Source organism: Schistocerca piceifrons, chromosome X (assembly GCF_021461385.2).
Source record: "Schistocerca piceifrons isolate TAMUIC-IGC-003096 chromosome X, iqSchPice1.1, whole genome shotgun sequence".
Lineage (NCBI taxonomy): Eukaryota > Metazoa > Arthropoda > Insecta > Orthoptera > Acrididae > Schistocerca > Schistocerca piceifrons.
The window spans coordinates 611,005,425-611,022,349 of record NC_060149.1 but is presented as its reverse complement, the minus strand read 5'-3'; the positions used below and the strand labels follow the sequence as shown (position 1 = coordinate 611,022,349).

At 42.0% G+C, this 16,925-nt stretch overlaps 1 protein-coding gene across 1 annotated transcript in view; it reads right to left on the bottom strand.

Annotated features, from left to right (window-relative positions):
* LOC124721636 (putative Dol-P-Glc:Glc(2)Man(9)GlcNAc(2)-PP-Dol alpha-1,2-glucosyltransferase) overlaps positions 1-16,925 on the bottom strand; it is a 105,795-nt gene that overhangs the window by 34,619 nt on the left and 54,251 nt on the right. The window contains exon 4 of the mRNA XM_047246699.1: positions 15,003-15,154. Coding sequence (XP_047102655.1) covers positions 15,003-15,154 — 152 coding nt within the window. The remainder of the gene's footprint in view (positions 1-15,002; positions 15,155-16,925) is intronic.

The following is a 16,925-nucleotide window of genomic DNA, read 5'->3' as shown; positions in this document are numbered from 1 at the left end:
AGATTCGTAGTTACAGGTGGGACACTGTTCTCATCCTTAAGATACCTGTGATGCCTGTAAGAAACTTATATACAATGCACTCAATACAGATAACAACAACCAAGTGCAATAGGAACTTTCACACATTAAGGTAGTTAATGGCTATAGCAACATAACACAATATATGTAAAACATAGTGGTTTGAGTTGATGATGGACATCAACAAGTTGAAGAGAAAAGTTTTGCATCCAGTTTTCCTACAATATATTGGGAGTCTTCCTCCAAAAATTAGTCAGATCCTCATTACGCATGCAATGACAGAAATATTTTGTCCATCAGGTGAGACCAACACCTAGTTGGTTATGTCAAAGATGACTTAAAGCTTCACAATATCTTATGCCAGTGTGGACTACTGAACATCAGGTGAATGACACTCAAAGATGACAAGGAACACACTGTAAAGCTGCCTGCTGAAGCTCAACAAATTACTTGTAACCAAATGCTACATTGCAACAGGCCACTAAGTGGATTCGAATGTCAAAATTCTTGGATTCAAATCATCCTCTGGGATTCAGTCGAAAGTTTTGTGAGACAGATTGCTTTGTTGTATGGCGTTTCTTTTTTAATGCATTTTGGATGCCAAATGTGTGACTACTGGAATCTGTTACGAGGGAGTATTCCTCAAACTTCACTGATAAAAAAGGAGATAGTTTGGTAAAATGGCTGTATACCTGCACAACAAGTACAGCAATTTTCATGACTTGAACCTTTCAGTGACATTGGTAAACACGTGGAATTACAATGTGCAACTGTTTTTCTCCTGACTCATTGATATGAATATTGACTATCCCATATCTCATGATAGATCTAAAAACACACAATAAATTGACCAGATTCATTCATTGCTATTCCTGAAAGGTACATATGACATGTATTTCACTGTTATGCTGGAAAAAAACTTTCGTCACTTACAGGGTTAAACTGCACAATTGTGGAAGTGCACTTTTCCCTTTAATACTTCCACTCATTTATCAAATTCAAACGAAAAGCCACATTTCATTATTCTATGTAATTAAACTCTATGTTGGTGATGCTAAAAATTATGATGGTCAATTAGACACTATAATCCTGTGACAACCATAAGATTTATCTTGCAGTGGGAGTATATGCAAGTCCAGGATGCGTAGAGCGGTGTAAATGGCGTGGGGGAAGCAATTAACAAAACATACACAGGGAACTGTATTGAGGCTGTGCAAGTAGCCTTTCAGAGTGATGATGCATCTCAATTGGTCATCCAAACAATCAGAACCAAGGAGGAGATATTTTGTGACACTGGAACACTGATTTGTAATCAAATGAAACAATAAATGCACTAGAACAATAATGTCTTCCCACTTCCATTTTTCATATGGTTTGATACAAAATGAGAGATACTATGCAATGATTTTACTAATAACATAAGTTTTGTCATCCTTTTCATATCAGGTCTCACAGTCTTGTGAAATTCGAAATACCACAGGTAGGTTGGCTGGCTGGCTGATGGGTTGGTTTGTTTAAAAAAAAAAAAAAAAAAAAGGGGGGGGGGGGGGGAGGGAACAAACTGTGAGGTCATCGGTCCCTTGTTCCCAGTAAAATAATTACAAAACGGAAAGAAGAAAAGAAAGGAGACGTACAGCACAATAACAAGAGAAAGGAAGATCCAGAAGTATGACAAAAGGACAACCAACATTACTATGGACAAAAACAGGAAAATAAAACCATAGAGAGAAGCAAGAAACAGGTAGAAGGGGTAAAAACAAGAGAGCAGATAACCGTGGCTGGTAAACCACGAGAATAAAAAGGAAAAGCTAGCCACTCTGCGACACATTAATACATCTACCCTAAAAACATTAGAGTGGAGAACACAAGGGGACAAAGGACATGCACTGAAACTTATATAGAGTGGTAAAACCCATCGTCACGTATAAAACGTAAAACTAAATTAGCCGATGACACGTTGTTAGTAAAAATTAATGGCAGTAAGTCCGGTAAATGAAAAGTCCGTCACAGGGCAGCCAAAGAAGGACAGCTCACCAAAATATGGGGCACTGTCAGCCAGGCACCGCACAAACACTGAGGTTGGCCATCAGGACGCAGGAGGTGGCTGTGTGTCACCCAAGCGTGGCCAATGCGGAGCCGGCAGAGAACCACAGAGTCCCTGTGAGAGGCCCGCATGGAGGACTGCCACACATTCGTAGTCTCCTTAAAGGCACGCAGTTAGTTGTGCGTGCTGAGGTTATGTCATTTCATCTCCCAAAGCTGCAAAACCTTGCGACACAGTACTGAACGCTGGTCAGTTGCAGAGAATCCAATCTCCATAAGCGGTTTCCACGTAGCCTGTTTTGCCAGCCTGTCGGCAAGTTCGTTGCCCGGGATTCCGACATGACCTGGGGTCTAGACAAACAACAATGAATAACTGGACCATTCCAGGGCATAGATAGACTCCTGGATGGTCGCTATCGAAGGATAACGAGGGTAGTCCTTGACAAGATCTTGTAGGCTGCTCAAAGAGTCAGTACACAGAAGAAACGCCTCCCACGCCTCCCCAGGTTCATGAACAGATGTGTTCAAGAGTATGAGATATAGCCACCAGCTCGGTAGTGAGAACACTGCAGACATTGGGCAAGGAATGCTCTTCAATATGTCCTCCATGGACATACGCGATGCCGACGTGAGCATCAGCCATCGAGCCATCGCTAAAAACCACTTTGCAGCCTCGGTACTTGTCAAGAATCGAGAGGAAATGGCAGCAGAGAGCCGCGGGGTTAATGGAGTCCTTAGGGCCATGTGAAACGTCCAGGCGAAGCTGTGGTCTAGGTGTACACCATGGAGGTGTATGTGAATGGACCTCAATTATAGGTGGTAAAGGCAAGGACTCCAGTTCAGAAACAAGGGATTGGACACAAACTGCAATTGGAAGCCCTGACCTGGGTCACTGATGCAGGAGATGAACCGCCGTGGGTAGGAAAAGTAGACGGAGATTAGGATGCGCAGGAGAGCTACGATCGTGTGCTACGTAACTGGCCAGCACTTGTGCACGCCTAACCTGCAATGGAGGCACTCCGGCTTCCACAAGGATGCTGGTCAGCGGACTCATTCTAAAAGCTCCTGTCACTAGGTTAATGCCACAGCGGTGCACTGGGTCAAGTACACGCAACACTGACAGTGCCGCTGAAACATAAACCAGACTCCCATAGTCAAGGCAGCATTGAACAAGGGCTCTGTAGAGCTGCAGCAGTGTAGAGCGATCTGCACCCCAGTTGGTGTTGCTCAGGTAGCGGAGGGTATTGAGGTGCTGCCAGCACTTGCGCTTAAGCTGACAATGGTGAGGAAGCCAAGTCAATCGCGCGTCGAAAACCATTCCTAAGAATTGATATGTCTCCACTACAGTGAATGGATCATCATTAACGTAAATTTCTGGTTCTGGATAAACGGTATGACGCCGACAGAAGGGCATAGCACATGACTTTGCGGCCGAAAACTGGAAACTGTGGGCTAGAGCCCTGACTGCACCTTGTGGATGGCTTCCTGTAGGCACAGCTCACCAACACCAGGACTGGTGGAGCAGTATGAAATGCAGAAGTCATCTGCATACAAAGAAGGTGAGACGGCCGGCCGTATAGCTGCTGCTAGACCATTAATGGCCATTAAAAACACTCAATACAGAGCCCTGCGGGACCCCATTCTCCTGGATATGGGGCGAACTATGGGTGGCACCAACTTGGGCACGGAAAGTACAAAGCGACAGGAAATTCTGGATAAAAAAATCGGGAGTTGGCCTCCGAGACCCCACTCGTATAATGTGGCAAGAATATGATGTCGCCAGGTCGTGTCATACGCTTTTCGTAAATCAACAAAGACAGCAACAAGGAGTTGGAGTCTGGAAAAATGTTTTCGAAAGGCAGACTCTAGGGACACACGATTACCAGTGGTAGAGAGACCCTAGCGGAAGCTGCCCTGACATGGAGCTAGTAGGCCACGTGACTCCAGGAGCCATCTCAACCACCGACACAATATACGTTCCAGCAGCTTACAAAGAACGTTGGTGAGGCTGACGGGCCAATAGCTGTCCACATCGAGTGGGTTTTTACCGGGTTTGAGCACTGGAATGATGGTGCTCTCCCGCCACTGCAATGGAAAGATGACAGATGACATCGCACCATATCCGATTGAAGATGACAAGGAGATGTCACTTGTAGTCAGATGAGAGATGTTCAGTCATCTGACTGTGGATCTGATCTGGTCCAGGAGCTGTGTCGGGGCAATGTGCAAGGGCACCGAGGAGCTCCCACTCTGTACATGGGGCATTATAGGATTCACTGTGACGTGTAGTAAATGAGAGGACTTTTCCTTCCAGCCACTGTTTGAGGGTGTGAAAGGCGGGGGGGTAATTCTCCGACACAGAGGCTTGAGCATAGTGCTCAGCAAAGTGCTCAGCAATCGCATTTGCCTCCGTAAATAATACGCCGTTTACGTTAACACCGGGAACACCTGTTGGGGTTTGGCACCCGAAAACACGTTTGATCTTCGCCCAGACTTGGGAAGGTGATGTATGGCACCCAATGGTCGAGACATATCTCTCCCAACACTCCTGCTTCCTTCGTTTGGTAAGTTGGCCAACACGAGCACGGAGTCATTTAAAGGCTATGAGGTGCTCCAGGGAATGGTGCCGCTTATACCGTTGTAGAGCTCGCCGACGCTCCTCAATTGCTTCGGCAACTTCAAGGGACCACCAAGGGACTGTCTTTCGCCAGGGGTACCTTAAAGAGCGAGGGATTGTGTTTTCTGCAACAGAAGCAATTGTTGTAGTCACCTACTCAACCATCACATCGATGTTCCCGTGTGGGGGAGATTCAGTGGTGACAGCAGAGGTGAAAGTTTCCCAGTCAGCCTTGTTTAAAGCCCATCTCTCCAGGCGTCCATGTGCTTGGCGCCGGGGCATGGCGCCGGGGCAGTGACAGGAAGATGGGGAAGTGGTCTCTACCACGCAGTCGTCATGTGCTCTCCAGTGAATAGATGGGGGAAGTCCTGGGCTGGAAATTGATAAATCAATGGCCGAGTAACTACCTTGAGCTCCACTGAAATGTGTGGCGGCTCCAGTATTTAAGAGGCAGAGGTCGAACGGAGACAGTAAAGTTTCAACATTTCTGCCTTGGCCAGTAAGTACGATGCCACCCACAAGGGGTTACGAGCATTAAAATCTGCCAAAAGTAGGAGAGGTTTAGGGAGTTGATCAATCAGCGCAGTTAATACATTCAGGGGTATTGCACCATCTGGAGGAAGATATACATTGCAGAGAGTTATTTCCTGCGTCGTCCTTATTTGAAGGGACACAAGTCCACTACAGACTGAGTTTAGGACATTAACGCGAACTCCACCTGACACTCGATTACAGTCACTACGGTTCCTGTAGTATCCCTTAGAGCCAAGGAGGGCAGGGGTTCGCATTGCCGGGAACCAGGTTTCCTAGAGAACAATGCAGAAAGCAGGTGTAAAGCTTAACAGTTGTCGTAGCTCAGCCAGGCAGTGGAAAAAACCGCTGCAAATCCACAGGAGGATGACATTGTGAGACTGGGAAGGCATGGAACACTCAATGAGGCAGTTTACATCTCAGGGTCACCTGCTGCCACCGATTTTTGCTTGAGCAGTCTATATCCATTTTGTCTGAGGGTCCGACGAGATCTAGGTCCACAGCAGACACCCGAATCTCCACCTCATCAGCAGACACACAGCTTGGAGGTAGCAGTGGTGTGAGTGCCACCGCAATTCCCTTGGTCTTTGGGACCTTCTTTTTGGATTTCTCTCTCTGTTCCTTGGGTTTCCCTGGCCGGGAGGACTTCACTGATTCAGTCTCCGGGACTGACAACAATGAGCGTTAAGCCCTGTGACGAGCTCCTTTTGGGCTCTTCACCCACTGGTGGGTGTCATCTTCCTCACTAGCGGAAACCTAGGTAGGGAGTGATCCAAGGGACCCCTTCCTAACGAGAGCAGCCAAAGAAGTTGTATGCTACTCCAGCTTAGAAGTGGGGACGGACGTCCCTGATGGTTGGGGAGTGGGGGTGTTGCTCCTGAAATATGTGGTGCAGGAGCAACAGGGAGGGAAGTGCTCGCCCACCATCAAGGGGGCAGGTGTAGTCTTCTGGCTCTGAGAGGTGACTGGGGTTGGCGGAGTTGATGGGGTTAGAATCGTTGTAGCGGCGGTGTAAGACTATGTCATGCATACAGGATGTAGGCATTCAAATTTCCTCTTAGCCTCAGTGTAGGTGAGTCAGTCAGTCCAGGGTCTTGTGTCCATGGTTTTCCTTTCTGGAAAATCCTGCAGTCTAGCAAGCAAGACGAATGGTGCTCTCCACAGTTAACACAAATGGGAGGCGGATCACATGAAGTATTGGGATGTGATGGACCGAACTTCCAACATTTAAAGCACTGCATTGGGGAGGGATATAGCATTTTACATCACAGCAGCAGACGATCACCTTGACCTTATCGGGTAACGTATCACCCAAGAGGACCAAGATGGAGGCAATGGTGGCAACCTGATTGCCCCTCAGACCCTGGTTAACACACCAAACGAAATGTACACCTCACCGTTCTAAATTGGCACACAGTTCATCATCGGACTGCAAGAGAAGGTCCCTATGAAATGTGATACCCTGAACCATATTTAAGCTCTTACGGGGCGTGATGGTTACAGAAACATCCCCCAGCTTGTCACAAGTAACGCCCGTGACTGGGCAGAGGATGCTGTTTTGATGAAGACTGACCCAGATCTCATTTTGGACAAGCCCTCCATCTCCCCAAACCTGTATTCTAAATGCTCAACAAGAAACTGAGGCTTCATCATCACGAAAGATTCCCCATCAGCTCTCGAACATACAAGGTACTGGGGCGAAGAAGAGCCACTGCCATCCTTAGCCTGACGTTCTTCACATGGAGTGGCCATGGAGGGGAACTTCTGTGCATTGAATTGAGGCCGTGAACATTTAGAGACTGCTGGTGTTTGACTAGCAGCAAGAGATGACATACTACCCTTCATGATGTGTCATCCAGCCTGATGTCACCCACTCCGACCAGGGGCCTTCCCCAGGGGCGCCACCCAGCCGCAGCAAAGGTCACCTGGCAGGATGGCCATTGACAGGAGTCCCAACGCCCCAGGGGCATGGGCATCTACCCCTTAGCATACGTGGGGAGTTAACGGTGCAGTCATCAGCAGAGCGATCCCTGTGTGGTCAGGGGGCTACAACCAACAGGGTACATGGTGGCCCCACCACAATGGACTGGCTATCATGCTGGATATCAGGTGCAAACAAGTCCATTATCATCGTCAGCGTAGAAAACGATACTGCACAGTTGATGGAAAAATACGCTCCCAGGAGGGTGACCTCGCCCAACAGTTGGAGAATGGGCAGAAGTGCACATCCACGTCAACGAAGGATGCGATAGGTCTCCGTGCACGATGGACATGATGCGCCATGTAAGGCGCCCTTCCCAATTGGCTCGCTCTTTGGGAAAATTTTGAAAAATGGAGGTCAAACCCTAAAGGGGACCATCACAAAGCCCGAAACCTGTGAGACGCCTTTTAGTGGCCTCTTATGGCAGGCAGGAATACCTGGGGCCTATTGTAACCCCCGGACCCATAGGGGAGGAAATACCACAGGTTCAAATCCCAGACAGAGAACAGAATATTTTAAGTGTCTTTAACCTAGCCTTCGGCTCTCGTATATTGTTTGGATTCCACATTAAACTGCACGATTACTGGGATTGGTTACATACATGCAAGCTGCCAAAGTGTCATCCACCAGATGGCTGAGTCACATGGAATAATATTTTCACGCTCTGTGAACAGGTATTCGTTGTGTAACTTTCTGCAGTTTATCAGTTCTTTCTTTAGGCTGTGGTATTTACATACATTAACTTGCTTATCTAGTAACTGAGTTCTCTTCTATTCTTGCCCTCTAATCACATCCACATGTCCTTGTGCCACAGTATCGTAAATTCCACCAAGCTTTTCTCTCCATTTTATTTGATCCAGTAATTGCTTTCCTTCTCCCACTCTATTTATCAACTTCTAGTTTGTCACTGTCTACCCATCCTACTTTGTTTCCATTCTCCACACTCCACATTTCAAAAGCCTTCAACATCTTCCTGTGTTCATTCCACATGAAACGAGTTTTGGCATCATAAAGTAGGGCAGCGGTGAGCAAATAGCGGCCGGCAGGCCACATGCGGTCCACTATGGGTTTTTGCATTGCCTGCCAAGACAAAAAATCCACCTTGAACCAAGATTTCCCTCCTGTACATGACTGAAAATTTCCATTCGGACGCCCACATGAAGACGCATGCACGCTGCTGACACTATTTGTGCAAACCGATGTAGTGACCCATTGGAATGACCATAAAGGCATTTACTATTTATAGTCCTTCCCAACAGCCACCACGCAAAGTGTCAACTTGGTTTGCTCTGGAAATATGTAAAACCAGTGTATTATTTTGTGTGTTTAATGAAGGATGGAAAAACACATATTTCTTTGTTAATAATACACTACAAATAATTCAATACCTTCTCTTGCTGACAGTATGGGTAATGTAACTGATGATGATAAACAGAAGGCCGAAATTCTAAACCTAGCTTTCAAAAACTCGTTTACAGTAGAGGACTGCAGCACCATTCCCCCTTCCAATTATCGAACAAACGAAAGGGTGGCTGACTTAGTGTTTAGTGTATCTGGGATTGTAAAACAGTTAAGATCCTTAGACACCAGAAAGGTATCTGGCCCAGATGGTATCCCCGTAAGATTTTATGATGACTATGCTAAAAATATAGCTCCATTCTTATCCATCATCTATCAGAGATCATTGGAACAGCAGAAAGTTCCATGGGACTGTAAGAAGGCCCAAGTCATAGCAATCTATAAAAAGGGTAGAAAATTGGATGCACATAATTACCGACCAATTGCACTGACATCGATTTGTTGTAGAATCATGGAACATATTTTGTGTTCAGACATAATGACCTTTCTAGACTCTGAGAAGCTCATCTGCAGAAACCAACACGGTTTTAGGAAACAGCGGTCATGCAAGACTCAACTGGCCCTCTTTGTGCATGATATACAACAGGCTCTAGATACCGACACCCAGGTTGATGCCATATTTCTCGACTTTCGAAAGGCGTTCAACTCAGTTCCGCACTGTCACTTGCTGCAAAAAGTGCGGGCTTACGGTCTATCCAATGACATATGTGGTTGGATAGAAAGTTTTCTAACAGACAGGGAGCAGTATGTTGTCCAGAACGGGGTAACTTCAACAGAAACAAGAGTAACTTCAGGTGTGCCCCAGGGCAGCGTAATAGGTCCTCTGCTTTTTACGATTTACATAAACGATCTGGTTGATGGTATTGACAGCAGCCTTAGACTGTTTGCCGATGATGCTGTAGTCTATAGGAAAGTAGTATCACACGAAAGTTGTGAACAAATCAATGAAGATTTTCAGAAAATAAATGCGTGGTGTAATGACTGGCACTTATCTCTCAATATTAGTAAGCGTAATCTACTGTGTATAACAAGGCGAAAATCCCCATTAATGTACGAGTACAAAATAAATGATCAGTCTTTGGAAGCGGTAACATCCGTAAAGTATCTGGGTGTGACTATTAGAAATGATCTCAAATGGAATGATCAGATTACACGAATAACGGGTAAGGCGAACTCTAGATTGCGGTTTATTGGTAGAATCTTGAAGTGATGCAGTCCTTCAACAAAGGAAATAGCTTACAATATGTTAGTTCATCCAGTCTTAGAGTATTGTTCATCTGTATGGGACCCTTACCAGTTGGGACTGATTCAAGAGATTGAGAAGGTTGTTCAAAGAAGAGCGGCAAGATTCGTGACTAGTACATTTAGCCATCGTGTGAGCATTACAAATCTCATAGTAAGTTTGAAGTGTGAAACACTTGCAGATAGACGACGCGCTAAACAGAAGGGGCTGCTCACTAAATTCCGAAATCCAATCTTCACCGAGGATGTAGAGCATATATTATTACCACCAACTTTCAAATCGCGTAATGATCATCATTCAAAGATAAGGGAAATAAGAGCTTGTACTGAGGCGTTCAGACAGTCGTTTTTCCCTCGCGCGATCCGAGAGCGGAACAGAAAAGAGGGGGGGGGGGGGGGGCCATGGTATATGACTTAGGCGCGAATTGTACCCTCTGCCACACACCTCTTGGTGGCTAGCTGAGTACATATGTAGATGTAGATATAGATAATTGGAACTGTATAAAGTGACAGTTGTATGTAAGGAGTACAATCAAACACCGCAAAAAAAAAACCGTGAATTCAGTTGTAAACTTTCCAAGAAATACCACAAAATAAAATCTGCAGAGGGTGTGAAAAGGCTGAAGACGCAACAAACATTATTCACAAAGAAATTGACACTTCAAAACAGCCCCACAGATGCAATTTTCAAGATAGCCTATAACCTTGACTAAACACAACAAGCCCTTTTTCAACTGTTGAGTTTATTAATAAGTGTATGACAGAATGTGCAAGCGTATTGTGTACTAATGTTAGAAATCAATTTTAAAGCATTTCATTGTCATGGACAATGACAAACTCACAGAACAGCTGAAGATGGTGAGTAAAGGTTTTGTTTGGATTTCTTTGGCAAAGGATGACAGCACAGATAACCTAAACCCTGTAGAATTACTTAGCTTTATCTGTGGAATTATGGAAAATTCTGTAATCGCAGAGAAATTACTTGGACTACAATCAATGAAATACAGAAATACACCTCAGGAATTGCTGGAGTGTACTGTGAATTGTGTGGAGAAAAGTGGCTTGTCCTGGAACAAAATGGTAAGCATTACAATAGATGTGGGGAAAATAAGTTACAAGCACAAGACATAGTGGTATGTTTTCTTTTCACTGCATTTTGCATTAGGAGATCCTTTGTAAAGCATGTGGTAGATCCTATTGCTGGTGTCATGAACATAATCACAGCAAGGGCATCTCACCATCAGCAGTTCAAAAATATACCTTTTGATGATGTGGAGGCGCAGTGAAGAAGTAATTTACGACAGTGTGAGGTGTTTGAGCCTGAGCAAAGTGTTAAAAAGAATCTGGACATTCCAAAGTGAAATCCTCTTCTTTCTGGACAAAAAGGAGATATATCTGATTTTGTTACAAAAATGGGGTATCAGGAGTGGAGATATGATATACAGCTTGCAGCTGATATATTTGAGAAACTGCATGAATGGACTGTGACTCTGCCAGGAGAGGAGTTGTTTGCATATGAAATGTGGAAGCATGTAAAATCATCCAAAACAAAACTAGGTCTATCCACAACGCAAGCAGGCAACGGCAATATCTGATGTTTCTATTTCCAGAAAAACAATGTGCATGAAGTGTTTCTGTTAAGATTAAGGATCATCTGCAGAGAGACCATGGTCACAAGATTTTAGGACTTTAAGAAAATTGAGCCTCAATTCTGTTTGCTCTCTTACATTTGCATCACTGCTGATACTGGCACAGCACCTGAGAAGCTGCAGCTTGAACTTACTTAACATTCACTCAGGACACTCAGTGAAAGAAATGTTTAATGCTTTGACATTAAATGACTTTTAAAAATGTTTGTCTGCTGAAAAATTTGCATGATGCAGAAACTTGCAGCCCCCACCGAAACACACACACACACACACACACACACACACACACACACACACACACAGTTATACATGGATCAGTTATACGGGTTTTCACATATACGTAATTTTAGTTTTAAATCTAGTGCTCTATCTGTAAACAGTATGCAGAAGCAGTAATGCCTGAGCACATTTCAACACCCATCTTCTGTCATGTTTCTCAAAACTTGAACCGTCAATTCAGGTCAGCAGAGCTGTGAAGTTGTATTTGACAAGGTCTCTACTAAAATGTTGGATAAAAGGAAAGAAAATGTGCTCATCGATGGAAAAAAGTATTGAGAGAAGTCGTATTCAGTAGAAATAAAGGTGTTTCGGATCGGTAGACATTCAGTGTGCTTTGTTACTTAGTGAATCCACTGTGAGAACTATTTGTGACAATGCAGTCGATTTGAAAACTGCTCAATCTCCAACTACTTTAAGTGTGACTAGAGTGACCAAATCTTGCTCAGAGATGATGGGAAAAACAGAGAAAATGCTAAGCCACTAGATTCAGCACCACAACCAACAGCAAATGCCTCTCTCTGCAGCTGCTACCGAAGCTACAGTCCAAGACCTTGTATGCAGATTTAACAAACGATGAGTATGATTCAGTGCCTTTCTCGGCCAGCTAAAGTTGGTCTGATCATTTCAGGCATCATTTTGGCTATCACAACATTAAAAAATGACAGGAGAGGCAGCTGTGGCCGATCAAGTTGGAGCTGAGGAATTTAAAGATACATTTGAAGAAGTTGTGACAGAAAAAAAGACTATACTGCATAGCAGGTTTTCAACATTGATGAAACAATCTTATTTTTGAAATAAATGCCTAGCCACATGCTGACTTCTATTGAAGAAAAAACAGTACCAGGATTTAAGGCTGCCAAGAACTGATGCACACTTCTTTTCAATGTTAGTATTGCAGAGGATTGCAAATTAAAGCCCCTTATATCCTCTACTCTCAAAATCCTAGAGCACTATAAAAAGGGTTGCGACAAGAGCAGGCTCGGAGTTCATTGGAGATGGAATAAAAATGATGACTTCTGATGTTTTCAACAACTATTTTTTAATGAACTAAACAGAACTGAAAGCCTTTTGTGAGAAAGAAAAAATTGGAGCAGGTAGTTATTTCTACAATCAAGGCATGCTATCTGCATAAAATTTTCTTTAATCGCTTAAAAGAATGTGGTTTGAGTGACAAACTTAACCACCAATTTTTTTCTGGTGGCACTTCAATATTAAGATAGCTACTGATGTTGTTAGAAACTGCAGACCTTGCATGTCAGATTGGATTCACTGATACCTATGCCGAATGTGCCCTCCCAAACTCCCATTTCAAGAAACTGAGCAACGAAGATTTGACAGTTTCAATCAGAATAGTAATAATTAATACAGAAGAAACAGAAATCTAGGAAATTCAGCCTCTTGGAAAACTGACAATGAATAAATTGGCAGAGTTATTCAGAGAGATTGCCACCGCAATGACGATTTTTGAAGAACATGATCCTTCAGGAGCAAGGAGTGCAAAATTGAAGAGAGAAGATGAATGTTATCTTAAATGTTACACAGAGTTGTAAAATCAACAGGCAATGAAGACTGCAAAGCAAACAATTAAACATTTTTTTGCAAAACAGTGTGGCACTGCAAACAAATGTCAAGTGCCTAGCAAGAACACTTCAGCCACAAAGGATTTCCATTTGAGTAAATCCATCATGGAAACTAAACTGATTTTAGCACCAGCAAATTCTTGCAATGTAGATTATCCGGAAGCTATTTAGGATGTAGACCTGATGAAAAATACTTTGGTGCATTATTGTGTGTTTCAGTGTTAAAAATTTAAGTGTATAAATTGTGCATTAAAATGCATTTCAGAAAGAAGATGATTATTTTTGGTAAAAATACTCACAAACTCTTATTTTAAGCTTAATATGTGAATAAATGAGAACCTGACATCATTTTTACATATATAATTACTATCAATTAACACAAATTTGGCATGCAAGACAATTCTGCAGAATGTACTATCCCGTATAATGATATTTACCTGCAAGTAGACAAGGGTGACACGATATATTTGTTTCACTGAATTGATTCTAACATTAGATGTTCTTGGAGCTACCAATGATATGAAATTAGCATGATAAATTGAATAAAACTGTCAGTATTTTATTTATTGATTTTTGTGGTACAATTTATACCGTTACTGACATGCAAAATTAACTAATGAATTCAATCATTTTAAAAGGTGCGGTCCTCCACTAATCCCAAGCCAGAACAATTGCTCATCCCTGCAATAGGGCATTCCCAACAAAACATTCCATAAACTTTTCCCTTAATCCAGTTTACATTCTGTTACAGAAAATCTTCCCGTTAGTATAGTATGCAAATTTAGCCACTGCTATTTTTCATTTAATGTCAGTGTCTCACCTCAAATTCTTCCTACTCCTTTTTAGGCACTGAAAATTTTCCAGATATTCTAGTTTGTTTCCGTTCGGCATTATTTTTAAACTTTTGTATCCTCCTCCTGTCTTTTTCATTTACTTTATGTTTATTTTCATTCCATAATCTTTTCTCGTAGCTTTGATCACTTCTGTCCTTGGTGTTCTTTTCCATATCTGGCTAAAAGGAGTACACTGATTACAAATTTCAAAACTAAGTTTCACACACCAGTTTTGACCTCCTATCCACTAATAAAAAATGACCAATCATATCTTTCAAATATCTGCTGAAGAGTTTAGGTGATAACCTTGTCTTACACCTTTCCCAAATTTTATTCCATTGGCATTCTTTCCCTTCAGTATTGCTGAAACCTTCTGATCAAATATAGCAATATCTCCAGTCAACTTAATTTTATCTATTCACAACCTTTTTCCAGTTTTGTAAGCCGAATAGCTCCCTTGATGTCTTTAAAATCACACCCACCCACACACACACACACACACACACACCCACACACCCACACCCACACAAAACCTGAAACCTTCTGGCTATTCCCCAATGTGATATATTTTGTAGTCAGGTCTCTCAATTTCCCCTCATTGCTCCTCCATTCTCAAATTAAATTACTTTCACAGGGATCATATTAGTTACTAATGCACTTCTGTTCTCTTCCAACTTCTGCTTATATCAATGTACCAGTACTTTGTTGTATTTTGCAAATAACTGTTTTCCGTTAGAACTGGTTTAGTTCACTGTCAAAGAAAAATATCCTCCACGAGAAAAACACATCTTCGAAGAAAAAGAAAGTGCAGTTTACATCAACAACATGTACATCACCTTTATTTCAGAAAGATATGTAATATGACCTTACCGTCACCATTTGAAAGAACTCTTCATCTTTTAACACATTCACATACTTTCCAACAGCTACCATATCACGCTGGAGTAAACTGAAGAGTTTAATGAGGAGTATGAATCCTATCCATATCACATTGGTCTGCCGCACAAAGATGGATATAACACCTAGGCCAAGAAACAACAATCACAAACAAATCATGTATTACGTAGCCTTCTACATAATAATAAAATTTATATAGCGTTTATAACACAAACAAAAAATTACATAATGTTTAATATATAAATGAATCTGTTAAAATCATGAAAGGCATATTAGTTAATACCAATGTTTGTTGTACTAAGGAACATATTTCTCATTACCAGTGAACTCTAAATACTTAAATAATCCAAGTAATATTCAAAAACTTATTACTTGACTTATTCTACTGGGACTTAACTTCCTAAAAGGAACAACTCTTAAATATCTTACAATTAATCTTCAGCTGTTTCGTGTTTTTAAAAAGTTTCTGCAACTGAGCCAAACACTGTCCAAGTCTGTCTACCCACCAGTGATGTATTTACAAGACAATGCAGAAATGAGTTCAAAAAATTTCCATAAAACCAGCATATCAACAATAAATTATTCAAATACAGGGATCAGGAAAGTTACAGACATTAGGTACTCTGTTATTATGAAAATGAAATCTTGGAACAGCTTTATGGAACACAGAACACTTACTTTGGTTAGATGTTACATAGATCATTTGAAAAATTCTTTTATCAAAATGATGTGGAACGAATCTGTTTACAGGATATGTATACATGATTAGCGTTAACATTACTGAACAAATGAACACATTATCGTTTTATTCCTACTTGTGCAACTACACTTAAAAACAAGATTTTATCCCCTTCTTTCTTCATCTCATCAAACCTGACGAGACATACTACTATATATTTAGAGGGTCTGATCGAAGCTTCTTTGGGCTGCAATAGTCTGGATAGTTTTCTAGTGCAATACAGTTTTATGGTTTCAAATATAATGCTTCGTGTACCTATAGTGCCGCCATGAGCACACAAAAAACTACAGATGTTTGTGATTTAGCTAGTCTCTAGTATATCTGCTAATCTGAACTGTAGCCAATACACTTCACTCTGGTATGCTCACATATCTGTGCATCCGTCGAAAAGCTGGTTCACACTACAACAGAGGGTCATTCCAAGTCAACTCGCCTAGGCCTCCCAGCTTGACCATCACGGCTTTCATCGAAATTTTATGTGAACATTCGCACATGTAACCAATGAACATTGGTAGCCTTTAACATTCTGTGAAGCAATACTGGCCGAGATATTGTCACTTGTTTGACTCCTTGAGCGACTGCACAGAGCAAGCATGAATTTCTGACAACTTTGAACTTTTACATCTTTGGCAATACTTTCTCAAAAGAAATGAAATTTGGCCATCTTGTTCAACTTTATGCTTTATCTTAAGAGAAATAATAATAAAACTTTTTATAAGCCATATCCAGCCAGAAAATTTTAGACAAAATTGATCACAAAAACTGGCTCCAGAAGTTGGCTTTAATATCTCACGGACTAAAACTGCGACAAACATAAAACTTGGCCTGTAGTAACCTAACAATACAAGGTCCTCAAATATGACATTTCATTTATATACCACTTCCCAATACTGAATAAATTTGAAGATTTTGCAAAAAGATAAAAAATGTTGTTTCTTCAACCTGATTTTGCAAGAAACTATTTTCTATAAAACATTGCAGACTGGGTTCATCAGAAAGACAATGGTTTTAACTGCAAAAGTGGTGTATTTGATTATGCAACACGGACTAACAATGCTATGTAATTTGAATCAAAGTTGTGAGTGAAAATTGCAGCACAAAAAAGATGTAAACTTCAGATTCTTATAGCTTGTACAGTAAAGGCATGCTGAACATGA